General features: G+C 40.5%; 1 protein-coding gene across 1 annotated transcript; it reads right to left on the bottom strand.

The window, feature by feature from the left end:
• Positions 1-302: 302 nt before the first annotated feature.
• On the bottom strand, positions 303-23,964 carry LOC125462492 (cytochrome b-c1 complex subunit 2, mitochondrial). The gene is made up of 14 exons (XM_048552576.2): positions 23,828-23,964; positions 18,786-18,875; positions 15,518-15,667; positions 12,474-12,538; positions 11,333-11,389; positions 10,609-10,733; positions 8,437-8,534; positions 8,279-8,336; positions 7,391-7,486; positions 4,909-5,108; positions 4,739-4,819; positions 3,330-3,406; positions 2,412-2,565; positions 303-464 (listed from the first exon to the last, which is right to left on the bottom strand). The coding sequence occupies exons 1-14, from the start codon at positions 23,870-23,872 to the stop codon at positions 381-383; spliced, it is 1,380 nt and encodes a 459-aa protein (XP_048408533.1). The 5' UTR covers positions 23,873-23,964; the 3' UTR covers positions 303-380.
• Between the last annotated feature and the right edge of the window lie 242 nt (positions 23,965-24,206).

Raw genomic sequence — 24,206 nt, 5'->3', positions numbered from 1 at the left:
ACTTTCTGTTGGAAGCAGGCAATTGCACCAAGCAGATAAGAACCTTGCCCACACGACAGTCAGAAGCATAGCCCTTCACCAGCATATGGTGCCAATGCTTGCATCAAGATTAAAGAATGAGCTGTATTCAGCACAAGGCAGGATATACAGTTAAGCAAGGGAATTTTTGGTTTGTTGACAGAAAAAAAAAGTTGCACAGGGAAGTGTCAGTACTACGGTACAAAGATTCTTCAAATATTAAAATTTAGAAGTTTCTTTCTTCCTGTGAACAATTGGTATGTGAACAAAGAATGATGAGCCTGTTCAAGGGCCATGATATATTTTATTAATAGTTACAATGCCAGTACAGCTCTGACAGGTGGAACATTTAAAGAATAAATTTACAATTCATCAAGGAAAGGTGTGTTAGACAAGTTGCCACTAGCCGCCATGGACTTCTTACCAGAAACAAACTTCTTTGCAGCCTGTAAAGCAAAGAGAGGATGTATTAGGCTCTAGTAGCTGAAATATGACATCACAAGTCTCTGGACAAGGTCCTCCCTCTGGAATAATTTACTTAAATAATAATTTCAAAATCCAATGTCAACTATATTTCCAAATTTGAGATCCATCCAGCCAGTTGAGGGTGTTCTGTTATTTTTTTTAAACAGGTACCATGTGTGTGCAAGTTGTTATTGAATGAGTTAAATATTTCCTTCCTTTTGCTTGCTATCAGAGTGACAGTTTGAGGTATGAATACCTACAGCACTCCCCAACGCCTACAGTGACGTGCTCCCCAATACCCACTTTTCAAACTGTGGAGTGCAGAACAGAAGTTGAACTGCAACCCCCTGCAAGAGTAAAGTACCGTTGGACATCACATACATTTATAATCCCCGTAGAGACGAATGACTTTTAAAAGAAAGGAATTCTCAAAACAGCACTAGAAAGAAACCTGATGTCACTTAATTTTTTTTCTGTAACAAGCCAACTAAAAACATAACTCAAACATTAACTAATATTTTTAAAAAGAGGAGTTGTATTTTAAATACTTAATACAAAGATATGTCTCAAGCACTCCTATTATTCCTTGTACGAGAACGGCATTACATGCAGTCTCAGTCTTTCCAACTCAGCCATTGTGATGCAGGATCTTTCACTTCCCGGTCAACTGATTTGAGCCTTGAGTCACAGCAGCTATTTATTTTTCCCCAAGTAAAGACTCTGCATACAGTGAACACCAACAAAGTGTATTACAGCTGCAAACCCACTGTGGTCACTGGCATCTCAATGGTACATAATCCCAAAAACTTCTTTCTACAACCCCTTCAAAACAGTCTGATAGGCTCCGGAGACATGAAAGAGCAGGAATGGCCCAATTCATAATGCCTTGCTCTTCCTATCTTCAGTTCTCTATCCTTTCTAACACAACAATAGTTTTCACTCTGTTCTCGGATCTGGTTCTACACAAGGATCTGTTCTGAACTGCCAAACAGAAATACAATTGTAGAGAACCTTGCTTGCTTCCACTATAGCCAATTGTGGGTATTCCGAGCTATATATAATCAAAGCCATGCTGAAACATGGCACCACTACAATTAAATTTCTATTTAGCCATTGCTTCTTAGTTTTTCCATCTCACGGCATCCTCAGGTCACATGGGCATTTCTTGGAATGTAATGATAATCATAGTCAAGAGGCTAATTACACCTCTGAGAATGTTCACCTCAGTCTCAAAGAAGACATCACATGAAAATAATACAGACTTTTCCCAAAGCACATGAGCCAACACAGTACATACTAATCCAGCTACCTCAAAGCATAAGAGGATGTCTGAGTAGCTCTGACAAGTCAAGAGGAGTGGAACAGCCAAAGATGTGGCTTTGCATATCTAGATTACCTTTAATCTGCTAATTTCTTTAAAATACAGTTGCACAATGTTGGTTCATGTCTAACATAACCTACTGGACATTAGGACTCTGCTGTTGATCTATTGGGAGGTTGTGTGTGCCAAGACTGGGATGAAAGAGGGGATGAACTAAGTCTCAAAAACCTGGAACACCAAAGCCATCAAGGAGACAGTACTGTGCTCACAGGGAACAAACTACAGGCAGTGATGTCCATAGATCCCACATATTGAAAGGAGTGAAATATGTCAGCTTGGACTTGGGCTTTCTTGCCACGGGCTCTAAGCTTTTGAACTGTTGGGAGGTCTATGTATCTGAGCAGGGGATGAAAGTGGGGGGGGGTTCAGAAACTGTGATGCTCATGCTGCTCCTCCCCCAACTTTAAACACCTGCCAACATGCTGTGAACATAAACATACTTAAGGACTGGTGTTCAGTGCCATCATGAGAGAAGTGGGAGCTGAAATGACTCTAGTGATAATAGAATACGTGACTATTATTTATGGTTAGTAAAAACATTACTTACGTTCACCACATCATTAATAGACACTGAGTCAACTTGCTGAACCAGATCAGTTGTGGGCACATAAGCACCAGTTAGCAATACTTGCGAGCCAATCTCATCCAGCAGTCCATCAGATGTTTCAACGGTCATCAAGCACTTGGCCTTTAATTGTTTCCTGCAAAAAAAACTGTGTTCATCAAAACTGCATCATGACAAAAAGCAATGTTCAAACTGAGAATTTTAATTCAGTAGTTTAGATTTTTACCAGATATAGTTACAACATGCATATATTTCTGCTCTCTAACAATCTGAATTAGCAGCAGAGTCCAAATCTGTAAATGCGCTGCGAGAAGGGTTGGCAAACATGGTAATACAAATCTCAAGTAACCAGAAAACAAACTAGGGAAGGAAACAAGACTATTTACTTTTAAATATGAATTATGATGATCTGGAATTTGTTGCCTGAACAAGTGGTTGAAGTAGATTTGATAGCAAATTCAAATAAGGAATTAGAAATATATTTAAAGGGAAAATCTGCACAGAGTTACCACAGACATTGAAATTAACTGGAAAGCCCTTTAAGAATGTTGGCAAAGGCACAATGTACTGAGTGGCCTCTTTCTGTGCTGTGCAATTCTGTAATCTAAACTTTTTATTCAACTTATTTCTTTCTTCCTTCCTTCCTTCCCTGATCACCCCACTCTCTCCTGCTTGTTCACTTGCTCCTGGGTCTCTGTCCATGGGGATTCAGTGATCTCTAGAGATACGTCATCAAACTGGAACCTTAAGGTTGGTCTCTCCATCCATAGATGCTACCTAAATTGCTGAGTGTTCCAGCATTTTCTTTTTACTTACAGTCCACATCATTAGGTTTACTCTTGATAGCCCCAGATGTGACTTTATTAAAGCATTCTATTGTACAAACAGCTGGCAGCTTACTTTGCCCTTGCGATATCAGCCTCAGTGACATTGCCTTGAGCAATGTTCTTAACTTCAGACACTGCAGCCTTGATTACCTGCAAGGAAAAGTTTATGTTGTTCATCAAAAAAATTCAAATCAAAGCCAAAAATGTTTTTGATTATTACCAATCATCCTACTAAAATACAGTCCTCTTTTAATCAATTGCTAATCAGAGCATTGGATTAAAATTGAAATATCTACCAAACTGCTTGAAGACAAGTAAAAAAGCAAGTCGGTATAAAATATTGATACTTATTAGAAAGTACACTTTCTCTTTACTTGTAAAATATGATTATAATCCTTCACCAACTTCCTGTCAGACATTTTCTTTAAAAGTTTTGTCCATTACAATAATGCAATCTGTTTCTGTAAAAATATCACCTGGTAATTGCACCCTCCTGTCCATACGTTAACCTCAGTTAACTCCCTCAGTCTGCTCTGCTGGGATACTCATGCTCCCACCAATGACTTCTCTGCAGCCCGAACTGGCAAACATACTGTTATACAAATGACAGACTTAAATTTACGTAATTTTTTTTTACATGTTGCTTTATAGCCAATCAAGCTAACAGTAATATTTTCTAAGGGTAAATCAGTTTTATAAAAAGATAATGTATTACTTTAAGGTTAGTGAAATTACATTGGAAAACCTTGTTCTAATTACCCTGTGCTCTCTTCACTTACAACGAAGTGCTTTACCTTTATGCTGCTACTTCTTTGGCCTGTCTTTTATGTAAAAATTACATTTGGTCTTATGTACAATGCTACAAGAAATTAATTAGCATGTCAAAATTTTAATCATTGGTGACACCTGGAATTGCAGTTATGCTGAGTACATGAAAAGTTGTTCAGAATTTACAGCACAGACCATTAGGCCCAGCAGGCTTATGTTCCACTTCCCCTAATAACATAACCTTTTGCTCCTTTTTCCTTCAGATATTCATCTAGCTTCTGTTGAATTGCAACTGTGCTGTTTTGCCTAAGACATATAAAGTCACAGTGAGCTCCACATTTGTTAGTCTTTGAGTAAAGATGATTCTCTTGAATTTACTATTGAATTTATCAGTGATTTTACTATATTCACGATCCCTCACTGTAGATCCTGCCTCATAAGTGGAAACATCATCTTTCTGTCTATTCCACTGAATTTCTCTATTGTTTTAAAAGACTTCCATCAGATCATCCTCTGCCCTTTTCCTTCCTAAGGAAAAGAACCCCCACCTGTTCAGTCCATCTTGATTTTCCGGAAAATATGATAAATGTGAGTTACAGATCATTGTGATATCGCTACAATGTGCAGCTTCCTTGAACTAAACAATAGCAGCTGGGCAATCATTTGGAAGCTGGCAGGTTTTAGCTAAAAGGTTATGGCGTTGATTATACATACGTCGCTTGCTGAATCCACCTGTGAGATAGTGTAAATACCAAACAGTCCAGAATCAGAGTAACTTGCACTGAATGCCGAAACCTATTTATAGGAATACAAAATGAAATACAGTTAAAAATAAAAGTGTATTCAAAATATAAAATGTAATTTAGTGCAGGAGCAAAACTCACATCAAATAGATCCACATTTTTCTTCACCACTGCCTGATGCAACTTACTGGACACATTACTGCCCCGTTTGATGTATGGACCAGCAGCAAGAACATTCTGCAGAACACTGTACACACGGGCCTCAGGTGTACCAGAGGCTGCACTCTCAGCTACCACAGCAGCATGAACCAGATGAGTATTATTTTGATCACGGATTTCACCTGCAATTAAAGGCCGCAGTTTATGCAAAATAGACTTTAACCTGACTAATTTCCACTTCAGCTAACAGAATGGCAACTTTCTTTAGGAACAGTATAAATTATTTATAAATAAATATACTCTCATGCACACACACTAACAGCAAGATATTTCTGCTGTAACAATCCTTAAAGATTTAAATAATACAAGAAACATACTTCAAAACACAGTTGCTGACATAGATTAACCTTGAAAAGGTTTTGCTTGTTTAATCTGTACTACCTGAATTGGACTTTAATATGGTCCATATGGTATGGCCAAAGTTAAACAGTAAATTAATTAGAAAGTATTCATAAGGAAGTAACACTGAATTTTTTCTTTGGTAATAGTCTAAACTAATATTTTCAAAAAATTAAATGGAATAAAATGCATGAAAGTCAATTCTCCCCTCTATTTAATATGAAGAATTCAACCAGAAATCAATGTCTCAGAGAAGGGAAAATTCTGGGTTTATTGCCATCATTGAAGAAAAGGGAAAAATGGAGATTGTTACTGGAGAGCAGAACAGCATTTATAAAGTACCTCTAACATAGTAAGGTGCTTCACATGTTTTTACCAAACAAAATTTGACACCAAATTCCATTTGGAGATTTAATGTTTTAGCAACGATTTGTAGCTCAGGTTGTGGTTAGAGTTGTTGGTTGGCTCGCCGAGCTGACTGATTTTCATGTAAACATCTCCTGTCCCTTCTAGGTGACAGCTTCAGTGCTGTGTAGCCTCTGTTGAAAGCGCTGTTGTTTTGTCATTACTAGACGTAACGGTGGAACGAATGAACGGACAACGGTGAATTCCTTACCAGTGTGTACCGAAAGACTACATGAATGTCCATGAATACAGCTGTGTCAAGCCTCTATTTAAAGGAGCAATAACTCACTGCAACACCCCAGAGTTGCACAAAAACAAAGAGGAACATCTATACAAAATCTTTGTAAACATGGTTATCATAATAGCTTTGTCCACTGATACCTGGTAGACAAATAACACCAAGAAAACACGACACCCTAAAACACTGGCTACCCTACCCTACATTAGAAACACATCAGAACTAACTACAAGATTCCTACGACCTCTTGCAATAAGGATAAAACACAAACCAACAGCCAAACGTTGCCAGTTACTCTCAAAATTGAAAGACCCCATACCCAAAATAAGCAGGACAAATGTGATATATAAAATACCATGCAGCAACTGCGAGAAATACTTCGTAGGACAGGAAACTCCCACCAGGATACACAAACACCAACTTGCAGCAAAACGGCATGACCAACTCTCCCTCATTTCAACAGAAGGACATCAATTTAACTGGGATAAGTTATAGTACTAGGACAAGCAAGACAAAGACAAGCACGAGAACTCCTGGAGACCTGGTTTTCAAACACCGATGCAGTAAACAAACATGTTGAAACAGACTCCATCTATATACCACTACAGTACAAAACCAGAAACAAGACTGCCCACCATGACAGACCAGACCATATAAATTCAGAGCGGGACAGAATAACATCACTTCAATGGAGGCTACACTGCATATGGAGATATCAAGACAGGTCACCCAGAGCTCAGAGAAAGAAATCAGTTTAAGGGAGAAGAGTGTGTGTTTAGAAGAAAAGTTTAAGAGCTTAAGGACCAAATGCTATAACAATATTAATACGACAGATTTTTTTTTTTAAATGTGAAGTTAGTTAATATTCTTCAAGTAGGGATTCAACAGCCCAACTGAGACAAACTGGTGCAGAGACAATTTACCATATAGCCCAAAATACATGTAGTAAAATTAAATGGTATTGTAGTTACCAGAGGGAAGATGTTCTGTCTGCTTTATTCACCTAAGGATGCAACTCCTGTATTTAATTATCAGAAAAGCTAACACCGTGATAAGACATTTTGAGGCACAAGAGGAAGCATCCCAGCATCTAAGCCAGAACTCCAATTTCGAGTCCCACATAGAAGGTACATTCATAATGCAGCCAAACAAATTGATTATTCCAACATGTCTACGGCTGGCAGCAAGAGTGGGAGACTCTTGTGGTCAGCCACACTTTACGCAGAGTTGTTATAACCTGAGGCTTCAAACTAGAAACCTGTTCCACGGAAAATACGAAAACATACTATGTTTTTTATGTCTTTAAGTTGAAGATCTTAAAATTGGTCTTATACTCCAATTAGTTTCTTAGTAGATGCAGGATGCTGATATAGATATTAAACCCACACCATTTTACCTACAGACATTAGTCACAAAGCTCACCTCCACGGAATTTAGCTGCCACACCAGCTGCACCAGTACCACTCCTCATGTTCAGGTAATGTTCACCCACTTGCTTCAATACTGTGTGGTTCACACCTGTGAATAGGAAGAGATGCAATAATTCAAGCATGCTGGATGCACAATCCAAACGTACTGTATCCTAAAAAATATCAAAACGGCTACTAGCATTAAAATAAAAGTAAAACATCTAGAGGTTGCTGGAATGGTATCCTGTGGAAAATAGGTCTTAAATGATTTTGAGATAACACGGTGTGAAGCTGGATGAACACAGCAGGTCAAGCAGCAGAGGAGCAGGAAAGTTTGATGTTTCGGATCGAGACCCTTCTTCACTTTTTTTTCCTGAAGAAGGGTCTCAACCCAAAACGTCAAACTTTACTGCTTGACCTGCTGTGTTCATCCAGGTCCACAATCATTTTATCTCAGATTCTCCAGCATCAGCAGTTCCTACTATCTCTTAAATGATTTTGGTTACTTTTGATCTGGTCAAATAAATTGTAATTTAGCACATCGTTATAATGATGAACATTTAGGAAAATACAACCTGATTTCCTATCCTTTAAATTTTATTTGTGTGTGAGAGAGTGTGCAGTCTCTGCAGAATTTAATGTAAACAACTGAGTGCTTCAACATACCAACATGCTAAACTCAGATTTGAAAAATATACTAGTCTGTTTCTTAAAGGCTCAGCAGAAAGCACTAAAAGACTTACATTTCTTTCACAATATCAGTCATTCCATAGCACTTCAAAGTCAATTAAGTATTTCAGAAAATGTAGTCAGGAACAGTAATTCAAAGAAGTCACCAAAATGACGAACACACAAAAAAAGTAACATGGAAAAATATAACTGATGCTAATATAGCACTTACCCACCCCTACAAGAGCCATCCTTCCACTTGTAAAATTGTTTTGTACAAATTCATGCAGCTGTGGAGACATTGTGTCATGTATGCATTAGAGATAAGCTTCAAAGATTCCTTTTAAAAGATTTTCTTTAGATGGAGATTGTGTTGTGTTTTGATCATACCTGGTCTGCTGTGTGCTGACCAACCATAAATCCAGGACAGTACAGGGGGTTGCTCAAGGCATTACGGTAAGCAGCCGAATGCAGATTCTCCAGAACACCTACAAAAGAAAAATAATTCACGACTGCTTCCACAATAAAAACACAGAATTGTTCAGGAAGCAATCTATATCAAGTATCATTTGACCCAATTGGTCTGCACCAGTGTCAATACTATGGTCTTTTCCTCACTTCATTTCACACTATCAACATATCCTTCTGTTCTTTCCTTTCTCTTATAGGGTCAGAGTTACACTGCACAGAAACAGACCCTTTGGTCCAACAAGTCCATTCTGACCATAACATCAAACTCAACCAGTCCCAGCTGCCTGCGCTTGGCCCATATCCCTCCATACCCTTCTTACTCATGTACTTATCCCAATGTTTTTCAGATGTAACTGTACCTACATCCACCACTTCCTCTGGAAGTTCATTCCACACATGAACGAGTCTGTGTAAATAAGTTGCCCCTCATGTCTTTCTCCTCTCACCTTAAAAATATGCCTCCTAGTCTTGAAATCCCCCACCCTAGGAAGAACATACCTTATTTGTACCCCTTATGTTTTTAAAAAACCTCTACAAGGTCACCCCTTCAACTTCAATGTTCCAGTGAAAAAAAGTACCAGCCTCTCCCTATAACTCAATGCTTTATACAGCTCCTCCTTAAAGTTATTCAACTTAACTACGAATGGCATAGTGGCTCAGTGTCAGGGACCCACATTCAATTCCACACTCAGGCACTGTTTGTGTGGAGTTTGCACATTCTCCCAGTGTCCATGTGGGTTTCCACTGGTGCTCTGGTTTCCTCCCACAATCCAAAGATGTACAGGTTACATGGACTGGCCATGCTAAACTGCCCATAGTGTCTTTGACAAGAAAAGACCCAAGTTCACCTGATGAACCATCAAACTGAAGAACAACCCTTCAGGCAACAGCCTACCATCACTGCAAAAATGAAACGGACAGAGAGAAAAATAACTTTCCAGCCGGTGGTACGGACCTTTGATCTTTGGAATTTCCTTACCCTAACTATATATTTTCTTCCCAACCATTGTACAGATGTTAAACCAGTTGACCTTTTCCTTAGTTGCAATTAAGAGGTATCAATGGGTTTGTGAAGCAGTATAGTCCAAGTTGCATAAACTAAGAGATTTTTTGTTTACTTAATTTAATTTTACCTGTGTTACAATGAACCGTTATTGTTTTTTGATACCTCAAGAAACCTCGTGTGAATTGACTGCCACTCAGGAAAAGAAGAGTCAGGCTAACTGGTCATTTTGCGGTCCCGTTGCTATTTTGTACACTTAAGTATTTGGTGGCTACTTTTGGAACAGTGGGACAGTCTTGTTGGCATACTCTTTCCTGTTAATTCATAACACTTCAGAGAATATAATTCACAGGGAGCAATGTAGTTGTACTGTAGGCAATTCAGAGGAAATTCACAAGATGGATTCCAGAGGACAGGTTTGTTTTATCACAAGAGATTGAGCAGTTTAGACCTATAATCTCTAGAGTTTAGAAGATTAAAGGACATATAGTTGAAGTATGGAAGATATTAAAGGGGTTGACAAAGTAGATGTAGGAAGGATGCTTCCTCATGTGGGGCAACCTAGAACAAAAGGTGTAGTTTCAGAATAAGGAATAGCAGATTTAAAACAGAGGTGAAAAGAAATTATTTCTCTCAATGAGTCATGAATCTATGGAATTCACTATCCCACAGTACAGTGGATGCTGGAACATCGAATAAATTTAAAGAGAAGATAGTTTTGTTTTAAACAGTAGTGAGTCGTAGGATTATGGACAGCAGGCAGGAGAGTGGAAGTGAGGTGTGGATGAAAACCGCCATGACTGTAACAAACGTGCAGCAAGCTCAAAAGTTTGAATCGCCTACTCCAGCTCCTAGTTCTTATGTGCTGGGAGGATAAGCTATGGAACTACGTTTAATGCCTCAATTTGCAAGGATCCTGTCCTTTACTTGTCTGCCCAGACCTCACTAAACAATTCATTCAGCTACCAACAAACATTGGCTCCAATGGGGATCTCAAAGCAGTTTTACAATGGGATTGATTTTCAAGTAACATCAGCCTCACAGGCCAATTCTTTTAATATCGGCCCAACATGTCTTTCAAATCTCACCTATTTGTGGATTCTGATAGGCAACTGCTCTATCCAATTCCAGTCTTGAAGGCAGTTCCGAAAGTTCCCACCTCCTGAACTCCTGGGCAGCAGTAACATTGATCAGATACTCCATTACAGTGTCACTGAGGGGAGAAGTTCGGGGGTTACTTATCGACAGCAATATGCATTCTATTTTTTTCTGCATAACGTGGGAAAATGTGCCAGTCAAGTCAGCTGGAGAAGGTGAGGATTAATAAATGAGAATCAGGTATGGATGCTGAGTCAGACGAAGGAATTGAGGTTGTTACAGATCCATGTACAAATCCGTAGGTAATACTGTACCATAAACTATCATTTATTACAAGAGGCAGAAAGGATTGGTACCAGTTAGTACTGTACAAACAGTCAGCTCAGTGCAAATATGATAATTATCTAACATCAATTGAGGATTTTGTTAAAATTTAGGGCAAAGCTAAACAAGTAGATACTATTTTAATTAATAATTTTAAATTTGAGATTGTAAGACTTTTGTTAGATATGGGAATAAAAGACGAGAGAACTGTGACAGGAAAATGGGGTTAAGACGCACAGCCGTGATCTTAATGAATTGTGGAACAGGTTGGAAAGGGTGAATGGCCTCCTCCTGTTCCTGCGTGTTAACCAAGAACGATTTTCTTAAAACCCCCAACCTTCAAAATATGCAAAAACTAGAGGCCACCTCTGAAATGTATAGAATACTCACACATAGTCGCGCATACATTCCACCGCATAGATCATGTTTTCCCTTGTAGATGTCACACTGCAATAGTAGAAATGGTTAATAATTTCAGGGTGTAACAGACTAAAGTCAGCTGCACTCAGAAAGGTCTTTGTAAATCCTCTTTTAAAATGGTTCTAGCAAATAATCAAACCAATGCACATCAACACCAGAAAATTCAAATAATTAGGAGTGTAGAAAAATAGTCAGGATTAAAAAGTAGCATATGTTTGTTTTCAACAAGATGCACATTGAAATTAAAGGTATTAAATTTGTCCTGCAATAAGATTTTCAGGAATTAAAAATTCATATCAAGCTGAGTGGATTCAGACGATTTTCATAAATTGGATGTTTGGTTCCAAAAACTGAGAGGTTGGGAGATACCCCCATGTTGCTGAAATGAAAGATTCTAGTGTGTGCAGTCTGAGATAATATTGCCCACTCTGAGACAGTTCCCAGCAGAAAAAGATTTGTTACTATTTATACGTAAACAGACAATAAAAGCTGGTGCAGAAAAAAGTTCAGCAAATAGAACATACTGCCAGCAGTCACAGAGAACAGGACAATTTTGTTCAGCACTTCACCCATGCAAAATCTGACGCTCAGAATAGAAAAGAATAATTTGTTTTAACAGTGTTTTTCAAAACCTCAGGACACTGCAAAGTGATTTACTGCTGATTAAATACGTTTTTAAGTGTAGTCACTTAACGAGAACAGGGCACCAAACTGCATACAGAAGTCCCATAAACATCAATGAGATAATATGCTGTCTTTTATAGAAAGTAATATTGATTGAACGATAAATACTAATGAGACTTCCCTGCTCTTCTTTGAATAGTGTTGTGCAAATCTTTTATGTCCAACTCATATGGGGCCTCAGTCAATGTCCTACCCAAAAGACTGTGCCTCTGACAATCCAACATTGTCCTACAACTGTACTGGGAATGCCAGCCAGCAGTATGTGCTCAACCCTCTGGACTGTGACTTGAATTTTTGGACTTAGAGGCAAGAATGTTATGCACAGAGCAAGGACTACCTGCTTTTGAGACTGTGAGGGACAGTGATCCATTCCTGATCATCATAGTGATTAGACATTAAGCAGAAAATGTAAAATAATTACACTTACCTCAGACTGCCTCCAACAGCTTCTATGCCACGGGTTATTCTGAATGACGAGGCTCCCTTTGTCGTCTGTAAAGCAGAACAAAATTTTGTTAAAACTGAGATAATGGTTTCTAACAGAGTCCTATATGCTAAACAACAGAAATATTCAAAATTTGTATATTTTAAAAGTGGTTTCAACATTAATTTCTATTAAAAGAACATTAAGAGATGTAAGCAAGGCAATTGGACAATTCAGTGTGGCCAGTGAAATTATCCTTTATTGGGGAACAACACTCAGCAACAATGTGCTACATAGAGACTGATGTGTTGCCATATCTATGCTTCAAGGAAGAAATAAGTATTTTGAGAAGTTAACTAACATATCCTGATTTCAAATTACATTGCTGCCTGAGAATATGACCCTCTTTCTCTGTGTTATGATAGGTAGAAACTTAATTTTACTTTGTTAATGGCACTGACAGAAAACTAGCCAGGAATCCAGCTCCTGATAGCATCCCAGTAACTTCTGCTTGCAATCAATAGCCAGTGACTCTAGCTGGAAAGTTTGCACATAGGAACAGCTACAATCAGATATTGTTGCCATGATGTGGCGGTGGTTGGCCAAAGTGAGAAGTCACATGACACCAGGTTACCGTCCAACAGGTTTATTTGGAATCACACAAGCCCTCTGTCAGGTGCAGTAAGAAAGCAGGGCACACAAACAGAGTTAATCGGCAGGTACATCAAGGGCAGAAAGATCAAAAGATCATACAACGGATGTGAATGGAATGTCAGATGGGAAGTCTCTACAGGTTGCTAAATGTGTAACACAGCGTGTAAAGTGTTTGTAAAGTCAAGGTCAGTGCTGTGCTATCATCATAATCAGGGAGAGACTAGGAAGATGACATCTCAGGTCAGACACTGAATTATAGGTGTGATGCTTTGTTCAGAATTTGTCTCAAGAGTTTTAACCTGGAATAAGGCCGATTTTATTCCGAAAAGTGGAATTTATAAGATGTCACACTGACTGACTGTGACTACAAATTGTGTTTTTTCGAACAAAACAGAATGTATGTGCAAATAAATAAACGCTTTGGATGAAATGATTCACCCTATAGATTTATATACTCACGTGAGAGCGAGCGAGCATGTGTCAAGAGTGTACAAACCAATTAAGGTAGAGCAATCATAACTTATCAATTTGTCAAAACAGGAAAGTAAGGAAGATTATACAGATAGTGGTGATTGTACAGTGGTAGGATCATCTGTAGTGCAAAATGAATCCAAGATCACGGTTGAGGGTGTCTTCATGGATACGAAACTTGGCTGTCAATTTCTGCTCAGCAATTTTGCATTGTATATCACAGGAGTCTGCCTTGAAGGATGCTTACTCAAAGACAGAAGGCCGAATGTCCTTGACCACTGAAGTGTTCCCCAATCAAGAGGGTACTTTCTTGTCTGGTGAATGTTGCACCGTGTCTAGTCATCCGCTGGCATAGCATCTGCATGGTCTCACCAATATACCATGCAAGTCACAAGTATCTGCTGTCAACGTGTTCTCAACAACGTGTTCCCACATGCGATGGAAGTATCCGAGTCAATGGTCTGAGATGTCTTGCAGAGGTTGCCATGCCGAGGTTGTGTGGAGTTGTGGTCGATGTTGTCCTGAAGGGTGGGTTGTTTGCAATGAATTACGGTCTGTTTGAGGTTTGGTAGTTGTTTAAGGGCGAGAAGTGGAGGTGTAGGGAAGATTTGGCGAGATGCTCATCACATGGATGACATGTTGAAGGCTCAAAGAACATGGTGTAGATTCTCTGCTCCAGCGAAGTACTGGATGACAACGTGTAATCTATCGGTCTTATCCAGTGTCTGTATTCTGAAGAGGTCTTTGTAGTTTATCACTGTTGCACTTCGGAGCTGGTGATCGATGAGTTAAACATCATATCCTGTTCTTACGAGGACGTCTTTCAAAACTTTCAGGGATCTGTCACATTCCTCCTCATCTTAGCAGACACTCTCTGTCTCTCCATCTCCCCCACACGCACACTCTCTCTCCCTTTCTCCCCCAGCCTCCTGTATGCATGCACACTCACTTTCTCCCTCTCACCCTTCCCCAGCCCTCCCGCGCGCACACACTCTCTTTCTCTCCCCTAACCCACATACACACAAGGGATATATAAATAAATCTATGGGGTGAATCATTTCATCCAAGATATTTGTTTATTTGCACATACATTCTATTTGTTCACAAAACACAATTTGTAGTCACAGTCAGTGTGGTATCTTATAAATTCCAGCTTTTGGAATAAAACTAGTCTGATTCCAGCTTAAAACTCCGAGAGAGATTCTGGACAAAGCCTCACACCTACAATTCAGCGTCTGACCTGAGATGTCACCGTTTGTATATTCCTGCGGCTCTGTCTGATTGTCATGACAACACAGCACTGATACTGACTTTATAAACACTTTACACACCATCTAACACTCTTGGTCACCTGCAGAGATTTATCATCTGACACTCCAATCATACCAATTGTATGACCTTTTGATCTCTCTGCCGATAAACTCTGTATCTGTGTGCCCTGCTCTCTTACAGCAACCTAAAAGCGAGAGAGAATCCAAATGAGCCTGTTAGACTATAAACTGGTGTCATGTGACTTCTGACCTTATCGTAGCCAAACTAAGCATCTAGCGACATACACTGTCCAGAGCCACATCTAAAGAGATAGTCACTAAGGTGATAAGCCAGAGATCTGTCAGCACCATTGGAATCATTTCCCAGCAAGTATATGGTATCATGTAGAGAAAGAGAGAAAACAGATGTGTAAACTTGGGGTGAAGTGAATGTGCCCTTGGGACATCAAGTAACAGGCTTTACCCACTCAAATGTAACTGTGAACAATTCAATTCAATTAGATCATTTAAAACAATCTACACACAGAGGATGGTGAGCACAATGATAATTTTTCTCTGATTTAAAATAAAGCAAGAAAGAAATCTTGAAATAGTGTTGCAATGGTAAAGAATTATTTGAAGTGCTAAGACTTCCATTAAAATGTTACTTACCAAATTTGCTGCCAGGCGAAGGGCATGAGTGATGCCCAAGTTACTGGCACTCTCATACCTGCTTCCTGCCTTTATAAATACTCCAATCTTTGAGGTCGGCGAGTAATTCTCCAGTGAGGCAATTACTAATCCATTTGGTAATTTAGACACCTGTAGAAGAAAAATTGCATTCCTTCAAAGAATTGATCATCATATGATTTTAGCAAAGTATTAAATTTCAATAATTTAAATTTGAAGTACAGACCTTCTATCTAAAGTCCTTTGGTTATACTTTTATCTCAAAAAGTTGCCTCCTTAAACTAGAGTTGAATTGCTCGCATAAACAGGTCCTGGTGCCTTGATGGTCTGAACCACTAGGTGGTATTGTAGTCTCATTTTAATCTCATAACAGTCACAAAGTGAAAGTAAAGTCACCATCCTCTTACAGGATTGCTCTCTCATCAGAAACAGATGACTAGCAGTGAGTCACCATGTCTCAGGTAAGGGGCAAAGTTGAAAAGACTGGATCTTTAGGGTGAGTTAGCTCAATTGGCGAGACGGCTAGTTTGCAAAGTAGCATGACAGCAACAGCACAGGTTCAATTCCCCAATGCAGTAATTACATGTACGTTGTATTCAGTCAAGTTTATTAATTGGACAGTGAAATCAACATAGATCTCAAGGGATTATTTCAAGATGATCTTGGCTGACATCTTAGGATAATATTGAGGGACTATCAAACCATTAGAAATCCTGTCTTTTTGATTACAAACACAGAGGCCCTAATTACCAGTTCAAAAAAGAACTATGAAGTTTCCCAAAGGCCTAACTAATAATCATTACCAACAAACAGAATATCTAATCATTCATTTCAATGTTGTCTGTGGGACTTTATTGTGCACAAATTGCTTATTACATTTTTTTTTACATTACAACAGCAATTACAGTTCAAAGGAAATTCACTTTTGGTCAACTTGAAAACATGAAAAGTGCATTTAAATAATCAATACGGGTAGATAATGCCTTTGTAATAAAACAAAGAACTATAGATGCTGGAGATCTGAAAAGAAAAACAAATTACTGGTGAAGTTCAGGAGATCTGGCAGCATCTGTTGTTAAAAGTTAATGACATTGTCTTTCTGTTGAACCTCAGGAGATGGGAGAGATATTAACTGAATATTTTGCAAGAATTTTTACTGTGGAGAAACAAACAGAGGCTAGAGCGCTCAGGAAAATAAATATTGGTGTTTTGAAAACAGTTCGTACTACAGAAAAGGAAGTATTGGAGGTTTTAATCCCTAAGACCTGATCAAGTCCATCCCAGGACATTGTGGGAAATTGGGGAGGAAACTGCAGGGCACCTAGGAGAAATATTTGCATCCTCTATAGCCACAGGTGAGATGCCAGAGGACTGTTGTGTGATTAATGTTGTGCCTTTATTTAAGAAAGGCTGTATGGAGAAGCCTGGGAAGTATAGAACTATACAGTCTGACCTTGATGATGGATAGGCTGTTGGAAGTGATCCTGAAAAATAGGATTTACACATATTTGGAGAGGCAAGGAATGGTTAGGGATAGTCAGCATGGTTTTCTCTCCGAAGGAAACCATATGTCACAAAGGTTTTGCTGAGTTTTTTGAGGAAGAAACCCAGAAGATTGGCGAGGGCAGAGCAGCAGACATTGTTTGTTGGACTTTAGTAAAGCCTATGACAAGGTTCTGCATGGTAGGCCAATTAGTAAAGTTAAATTACACAGGATTCAGGGTGAGCTTACCAGTTGGATACAAAATTGGCTTGACGGTAGGAGACAAAGCATGGCAGTTGAGGATTTTTTTTTGGACTGGAGGCCTATGAAAGCAGTGTTCCACAGGGATTGGTGCTGGGTTTTCCTTTGTTTGTCATCTATACAAGTGATTTGGATGAAAATATAGGCATGGTTAGTAATTTTGCAATGCATCAGTTCTGGTCACCCTGTTATAAGAAGGATATTATTAAGCGGGAAAGAGCTCAAGGAAGATTTACCAGAATGTTGACAAATATGTAGGGTTTGAATTATAAAAAATACATTGGACAGACCAGGACTTCTTTCACTGGAGCAGAGAAGGTTGAGGGGTTACCTTACAAAGGTTTATAAATCATATGGGGCAGAAAAAAGTTGATTAACACCTTTTTCCCTAAAGTGGGAAGCTCAAAACTAGGGGGCATAATTTTAAGGTGAGAGGAGAAAGATTTTTAAAAAGGACATGAAAGGTGACTTTTTTTTAAAAACACAGTGCGGTTAGTGTGTGGAATGAACTGCAAGAGGAAATGGATGCCAGTACAGTTACAACATTTAAAATACATTTGGATACATATATGAGTAGGAATGGTTTGGAGAGAAATGTGCCAAAAGCAGGTAGCTGGGACTAGTTTAGTCTGGTAACACAGTCGGTGTGGACTAGTTGACCATGGGGTCTGTTTCCATGCTGAATGACAGTATGAGAAAGTAGCATTAACGTTTTGAGTGTGGTGACTCTTCATCTGCCAGACCTGCTGATTTTTGCCATGTTGTTGTAGATAGTGTCTTTGTCAGGCCAGCTAAAAGTATTTCTAATGCTTTCAGCCAACTCTGTAGCCATATGTCATCTCTCTCTCTCTCTCTCTCTCTCGTTCGCCACCCACTCCCCATCCAACCAGCACCACCACCACAATTTCCTGTGATCATGCTCTTTGGTATTTTGCCTCAGTGATCAATCAACATCATACACAAATCGACAAAGAGCTGAAAAGCAGTTACATCCCTAACCCCATCTGACTAAAGTCAGCTGACTCAGCACTGATTAAGAATCAAACCTGAGAATTCTGATTTAGAGAGAGTCAGTTATTTGCTGGATCAACGAATCAGCCCCAAAGTATCTTTACTGAAGGGTCTAGGCCCGAAACGTCAGCCTTCCTGCTCCTCTGATGCTGCTTGGCCTGCTGTGTTCATCCAGCTCTACACCTTGTTATCCCAAAGTATCTTAGTTTTGTTTTACTTCTGTACCTTGTGAATGGCAATTAAGAAGCAGGAAGTGTTCAAGTCCTGCAAATATTCTTAAATACCATATTATACACATGTAAGAGAGAAAGTGCAGACAACCTGCAACCTCAATGTCCTGCAGCACACTGTTTGATTACCGGACACCTCCGTGGACATTATCTGCACGTAATCTTCTCAAAGTGTCATAAAAGCCTTGATGCCAAAGGAAGGTTTTTTTAAAAAATGATCAAGGTGAAATCACACTTCTGACAAAGACTATAGTTGTTCACTGACCTGCAATTCCTGTGCTGGAAGGTGTTGTTTCTCTGCAGATGCTGTAAACTCATGCTCAACCGCAACTTTGGGCGAATAAAACCTCTTCGTCTGAAACCAAAAATTTACACAAATGTCAACAATCAATTGCAATGTTTCAGAATGATCAATGCATCTCTCCTGGATACCTCAGGGAAGATGGTCTGCAACATAGTTTAACAACTCCTTCCCACAGCAAGGAGACCAGAAATGAACACAGCATTCTAAAAGTGGCCTAATTTTATAGATAGCATAAAATATAGATTGCACAAACTATTATTCAAAAGAGCTCAGTTATTCCTCTTCAGATTAGCCTACATATCCTTGCCCACATGGATGATGAGCGATCATCTGTTCAACTGTCCGTCTGAATAACAGATGACCAGAGATAGCTCTTATCCATCTGACGCTCAATTTCCCTCTGCAGAAGAACTCAATGTAATGCATACCACCACTCCGTGTTACAGCCCAAGGCTGAGGGAATCATGGATAACATGTTCAGCAAGTTGGTCACACTGCAGATAAAAATTACTAAGGAAGATAGGGAATGGGTGACCAACAGACAGAGGAAGTGTAGGAAGGTAGTGCAAGAGAGAAATTTAAAATTCAGCAGAGGAGGACAAAGGGTTTAACTCAGAAAGGCAAAATAGAATATGAAAGTAAACTTGTGGAAAACACCTGACTGCAAAAACTTCTTCTTGTGAAGACAAAAGTACTGGTGAATACAATGTAGGTCCCTTGCAGTTAGAATCAGGTGAATTCATAATGGACAAAGAGATGGCAGAACAGTTGAACAAATACTTTGGATCCATCTTCACTAAGGAGGACACAAAGAACACTCCCAAAATGCTAGGGAACAGCGGGTCAAACACGAAGGAGGAACTGAAGGAAATCCTTGTAGTCAGGAAATGGTACTGAGGTAATTGATGGGGTTAAACCTTGATAGGTCTCCAGGGCCTGTACCTCTGCATCCCACAGAACTTAAGGAAGTGATCCTAGTGGACGTATCAATGATGATTTTCAAGCATTCTGTAGACTCTGGGAGAGTTCCAATGGGCTGAAGGATAGCTAATGTAACCCCTACCACTTTAGAAAGGGAGGGAGAGTGAAAATGCGGAATTATAGACAGGTTAGCCTGACATCAGTCGTGGGTAAAATGCTGGAGTCAATTATTTAGGATGAAATAACTGAGTATTTGGAAAGCAGCGATAGAATTGATCTTAGTCAGCATGGATTCACTAAATGGAAATCATGCTTGACAAATCTTATGAAGTTTTTTGAGGATGTAACCAGTAGAGTGAACAAGGATGAATCAATAGATGCTGAATCTCTGGGCTCTCAAAAGGCTTTTGACGAGGTTCCACACAAGAGATTAGTAGGCAAAATTAAAGCTCAGTATCGGAGGTAATGATCCTTTTCAGAGTGTCAGGCAGTGACGAGTGGGGTGCCATAAGGCTCAGTGCTGAGACCCTAGCTGTCCACATTATACATTTAACAATTTGGATGAAGGAATTGAATGCAGTATCTCCAAATGTGCAGATGACACTAAGCTGTGAGGAGGATGTTAAGAAGCTGCCGGGTGACTTGGACAGAATGGCCGAGTGGATAAAATATTTGCCAAATGCAGTATAATGTGGATAAATGTGAGTTATCCACTTGGTTCCAAAAACAACACAGCAGATTTTCTGACTGTGGCAGTTTAGGACAAGCTGAGGTGCAATGAGATCTGGGTGTCATGGTGGAATAGTCGCTGAAGGTACAACAGGCGGTGAGGAAAGCTAATGGCGTGCTGGCCTTCATTGTTTAGGTTATGAGTACTGTAGTCAAGCTGTTTTGCTGCAGTTATTTAAGGCCTTGGTGAGGCCACACCTTGAGTATTGTGTGCAGTTTTGATCTCCTAATCTGGGGAAGGTCCTTCATACTATTGAGGGAGTCCAGCGAAGGTTCACACAAGTGATTCCCAGGATGGCAAGACTGACATATGAGGAAAGACTGGATTGACTGGGCTTGTGTTCGCTGGAATTTAGAAGGGGGGTATCTCACAGTGACATGTAAAGTCCTGACGGGACTGGACAGGCTAGATATGGGATGAACCCTGATGCTGGGGAGGTCCAGAACTCAGGGTTACAGTCTAAGAATCAGCAGTAAACCATTCAGGACTGAGATAAGGAAGAATTTCTTCACTCAGCATTGTGAACATCTGCAATTCTCTTCCACACGCTGCTGGTGGGGTCAGTTCATTAGATGTATTCAGGAGGGAGGTGGATGTGGCTGTCACGGCTAAAGGGGTTAAGGGGCATGGGGAGACCGTGGGAGTGGGATAGTAAGATGGCAGAAGGATCTAGATCTCCTGGTACTTAAATCACAAAGTCAGTATGCAGTTACATTCATTTACCTAGCACTTTTTCTCTTGTGACAGTTACTGTGTTTATTTCCTCTCTACTTTTGGCACCTTGAATTTCGTATTGTTGAAATGTTATTAGTGTCTTGTACCATCAAAACTGATGCAAAATACTCTTTCAATTCCTCTTCAACTTTTTGGTTATTCATTTTTCCCCATTTTCTTAGTGGCCTATGTTTACTTTTGCCTCAATTTTCCTTTTTATACAAAAAAGCAATCCTCACTGCATGTTTCTATATTCCTTGCTAATCCACTTACCTGCACATCCCTGGATACTATAGGACAATTTAGCATGGCAGAACCACCTGACCTGCACATCTTTGGACTGTGGGGAGAAATTGGACAATCAGGTGGAAACCCACAGATGCGGGGAGAACATGCAAACTCCACACAGAGGGGGGGCACATGGCTGGAATCAAACCCAAGTCCCCAGCATATGAGGCAGCAGTGCTAAGCACAATGCTACCATGCACTTCCTGACTTTTGCCTGAATTACTGACTACAGACTTGGCTCAGTAGCAAAGTATTTATATAGCTCAGCCAGTTCAGTTTCTGGTCAATGATAAAGTCATTGAATCTCAGTGGGAGATAACTATTGCCCAGCACTCGTATAGCAAAATCTTAACTTGCCACTTATTAGCCCAAACTTGATGTTGTCTACGTCTTGCTGTACATGGACACAACTTGCTTCAGTATCTGAGGAGTTGCAAATAGTGCTGAACATTGTTCCAATCATTAGCAAATAGTTTAGAGGGAAGTTTAGAGGTGAAGCAGCAGCAGCAGATGGTCAGGCCTCAGATACTTGAGGAGCAGCTCTAGTGATGAGATGAAGATGACAACTATTGCCACATGACTCCAAACAGTGGAGGGATTCCATCCCCTCCCCGTCCACCATAACTAATCTAGCTTTTGTACTTCCCTAATACCACAAGCAAACGTTACCTTACTGTCAAGGACAATTGCTCTCACCTTGATATAAACTAAATTTTTAAATGAAGAAACACAGTTTAACAAAGACATATAAAGATGATTGGCCAATTTTGGTGAAAGCAGAATTCCACTTGCCAGTTCAAAATTATTGTTACTGCAATAGAAATACAAAATTCGAAATCCTGACAGCTGTATTGTGCTGGAAGGCTGTTCTTCCTCCGACACTTCCGCCATTTACAATCCGACCCCACCACCCAAGACATTTTTCCATCCCCTCCCCTGTCAGCTTTCCGGAGAGACCACTCTCTCCGTGACTCCCTTGTTCGCTCCACACTGCCCTCCAACCCCACCACACCCAGCACCTTCCCCTGCAACCGCAGGAAATGCTACACTTGCCCCCACACCTCCTCCCTCACCCCCATCCCAGGCCCCAAGATGACATTCCACATCAAGCAGAGGTTCACCTGCACATCTGCCAATGTGATATACTGCATCCACTGTACCCGGTGCGGCTTCCTCTACATTGGGGAAACCAAGCGGAGGCTTGGGGACCGCTTTGCAGAACACCTCCGCTCAGTTCGCAACAAACAACTGCACCTCCCAGTCGCAAACCATTTCCACTCCCCCTCCCATTCTCTAGATGACATGTCCATCATGGGCCTCCTGCACTGCCACAATGATGCCACCCGAAGGTTGCAGGAACAGCAACTCATATTCCGCCTGGGAACCCTGCAGCCATATGGTATCAATGTGGGCTTCACCAGTTTCAAAATCTCCCCTTCCCCTACTGCATCCCTAAACCAGCCCAGTTCGTCCCCTCCCCCCACTGCACCACACAACCAGCCCAGCTCTTTCCCCCGACCCACTGCATCCCAAAACCAGTCCAACCTGTCTCTGCCTCCCTAACCGGTTCTTCCTCTCACCCATCCCTTCCTCCCACCCCAAGCCGCACCCCCAGCTACCTACTAACCTCATCCCACCTCCTTGACCTGTCCGTCTTCCCTGGACTGACCTATCCCCTCCCTACCTCCCCACCTACACTCTCTCCACCTATCTTCTTTACTCTCCATCTTCGGTCCGCCTCCCCCTCTCTCCCTATTTATTCCAGTTCCCTCTCCCCATCCCCCTCTCTGATGAAGGGTCTAGGCCCGAAACGTCAGCTTTTGTGCTCCTGAGATGCTGCTTGGCCTGCTGTGTTCATCCAGCTTCACATTTTATTAGCTGTATTGTGCAGCTGGTGCTATATCAAAATAACCTTTGCAATGTCAAATCCCTACATAGGTATTGTCTGTATTTCGTGATTTTGAATGTAGAACAATGACATTTTTAAGTAAACACAATTTGCAGAATATATCATGGAGTGGGAAGATACAGTGTTTCTGACTGCTTCAACCGAACAGGCAGGTTGGTGTCTCACGTCTAGCCAGTGGATGACCTTCAGCAACCTCCCAGACCCAGGCTCACACAGTGGCTTCCCCGGTGTCCGGGTTCCAGTCGGACTAGACATACAGAAGGTCGGTATCGGTTTGGGACTGAGTCCACACCGAGTAGGCGCTGAAGCACCGAAGTGCCGCTACAACGCAAAAAGCGGGCTGACGAGTAATTTACCGTCTGCGGCTCGAGAGCCACGGAACCGAGTACTTCTCGAATAAATAACCCGTTCCTTGGTGAAAATACGAATGGAAACACTTACGACAAGGTTAACGAGTGTAGAATTCACCTTCCTCACCGACCTCATTATCTCCGCCTTAGCTCTGACCCCTCAGAATATGGCAGCTCCCGGCTACTAAGACCTGTGACCTACACAAGATGGCGGACCGGCCGTGACCTACACAAAATGGTGTGTCCACTAACCTCCAGTTATGTGACCTACACAAGATGGCGTGCCATCAGCGACCAGATGAGACCTACACAATGCGACGACCAACCAGTAACTGCTTGTAATAACACGAGACAATACAGTAAACATAGCAATTTTATAAGGGCATAATAGATTACTAAAACTGCAAAGTTAAGTTATCAAACCTAAAAACAATTACTTTAATCTCGTCTAAAAATACTGCAGATGACGG

This window comes from Stegostoma tigrinum, chromosome 23 (genome assembly GCF_030684315.1).
Source record: "Stegostoma tigrinum isolate sSteTig4 chromosome 23, sSteTig4.hap1, whole genome shotgun sequence".
Taxonomy (NCBI): Eukaryota; Metazoa; Chordata; class Chondrichthyes; order Orectolobiformes; family Stegostomatidae; genus Stegostoma; species Stegostoma tigrinum.
This window is presented reverse-complemented; position numbering and strand designations above follow the sequence as displayed.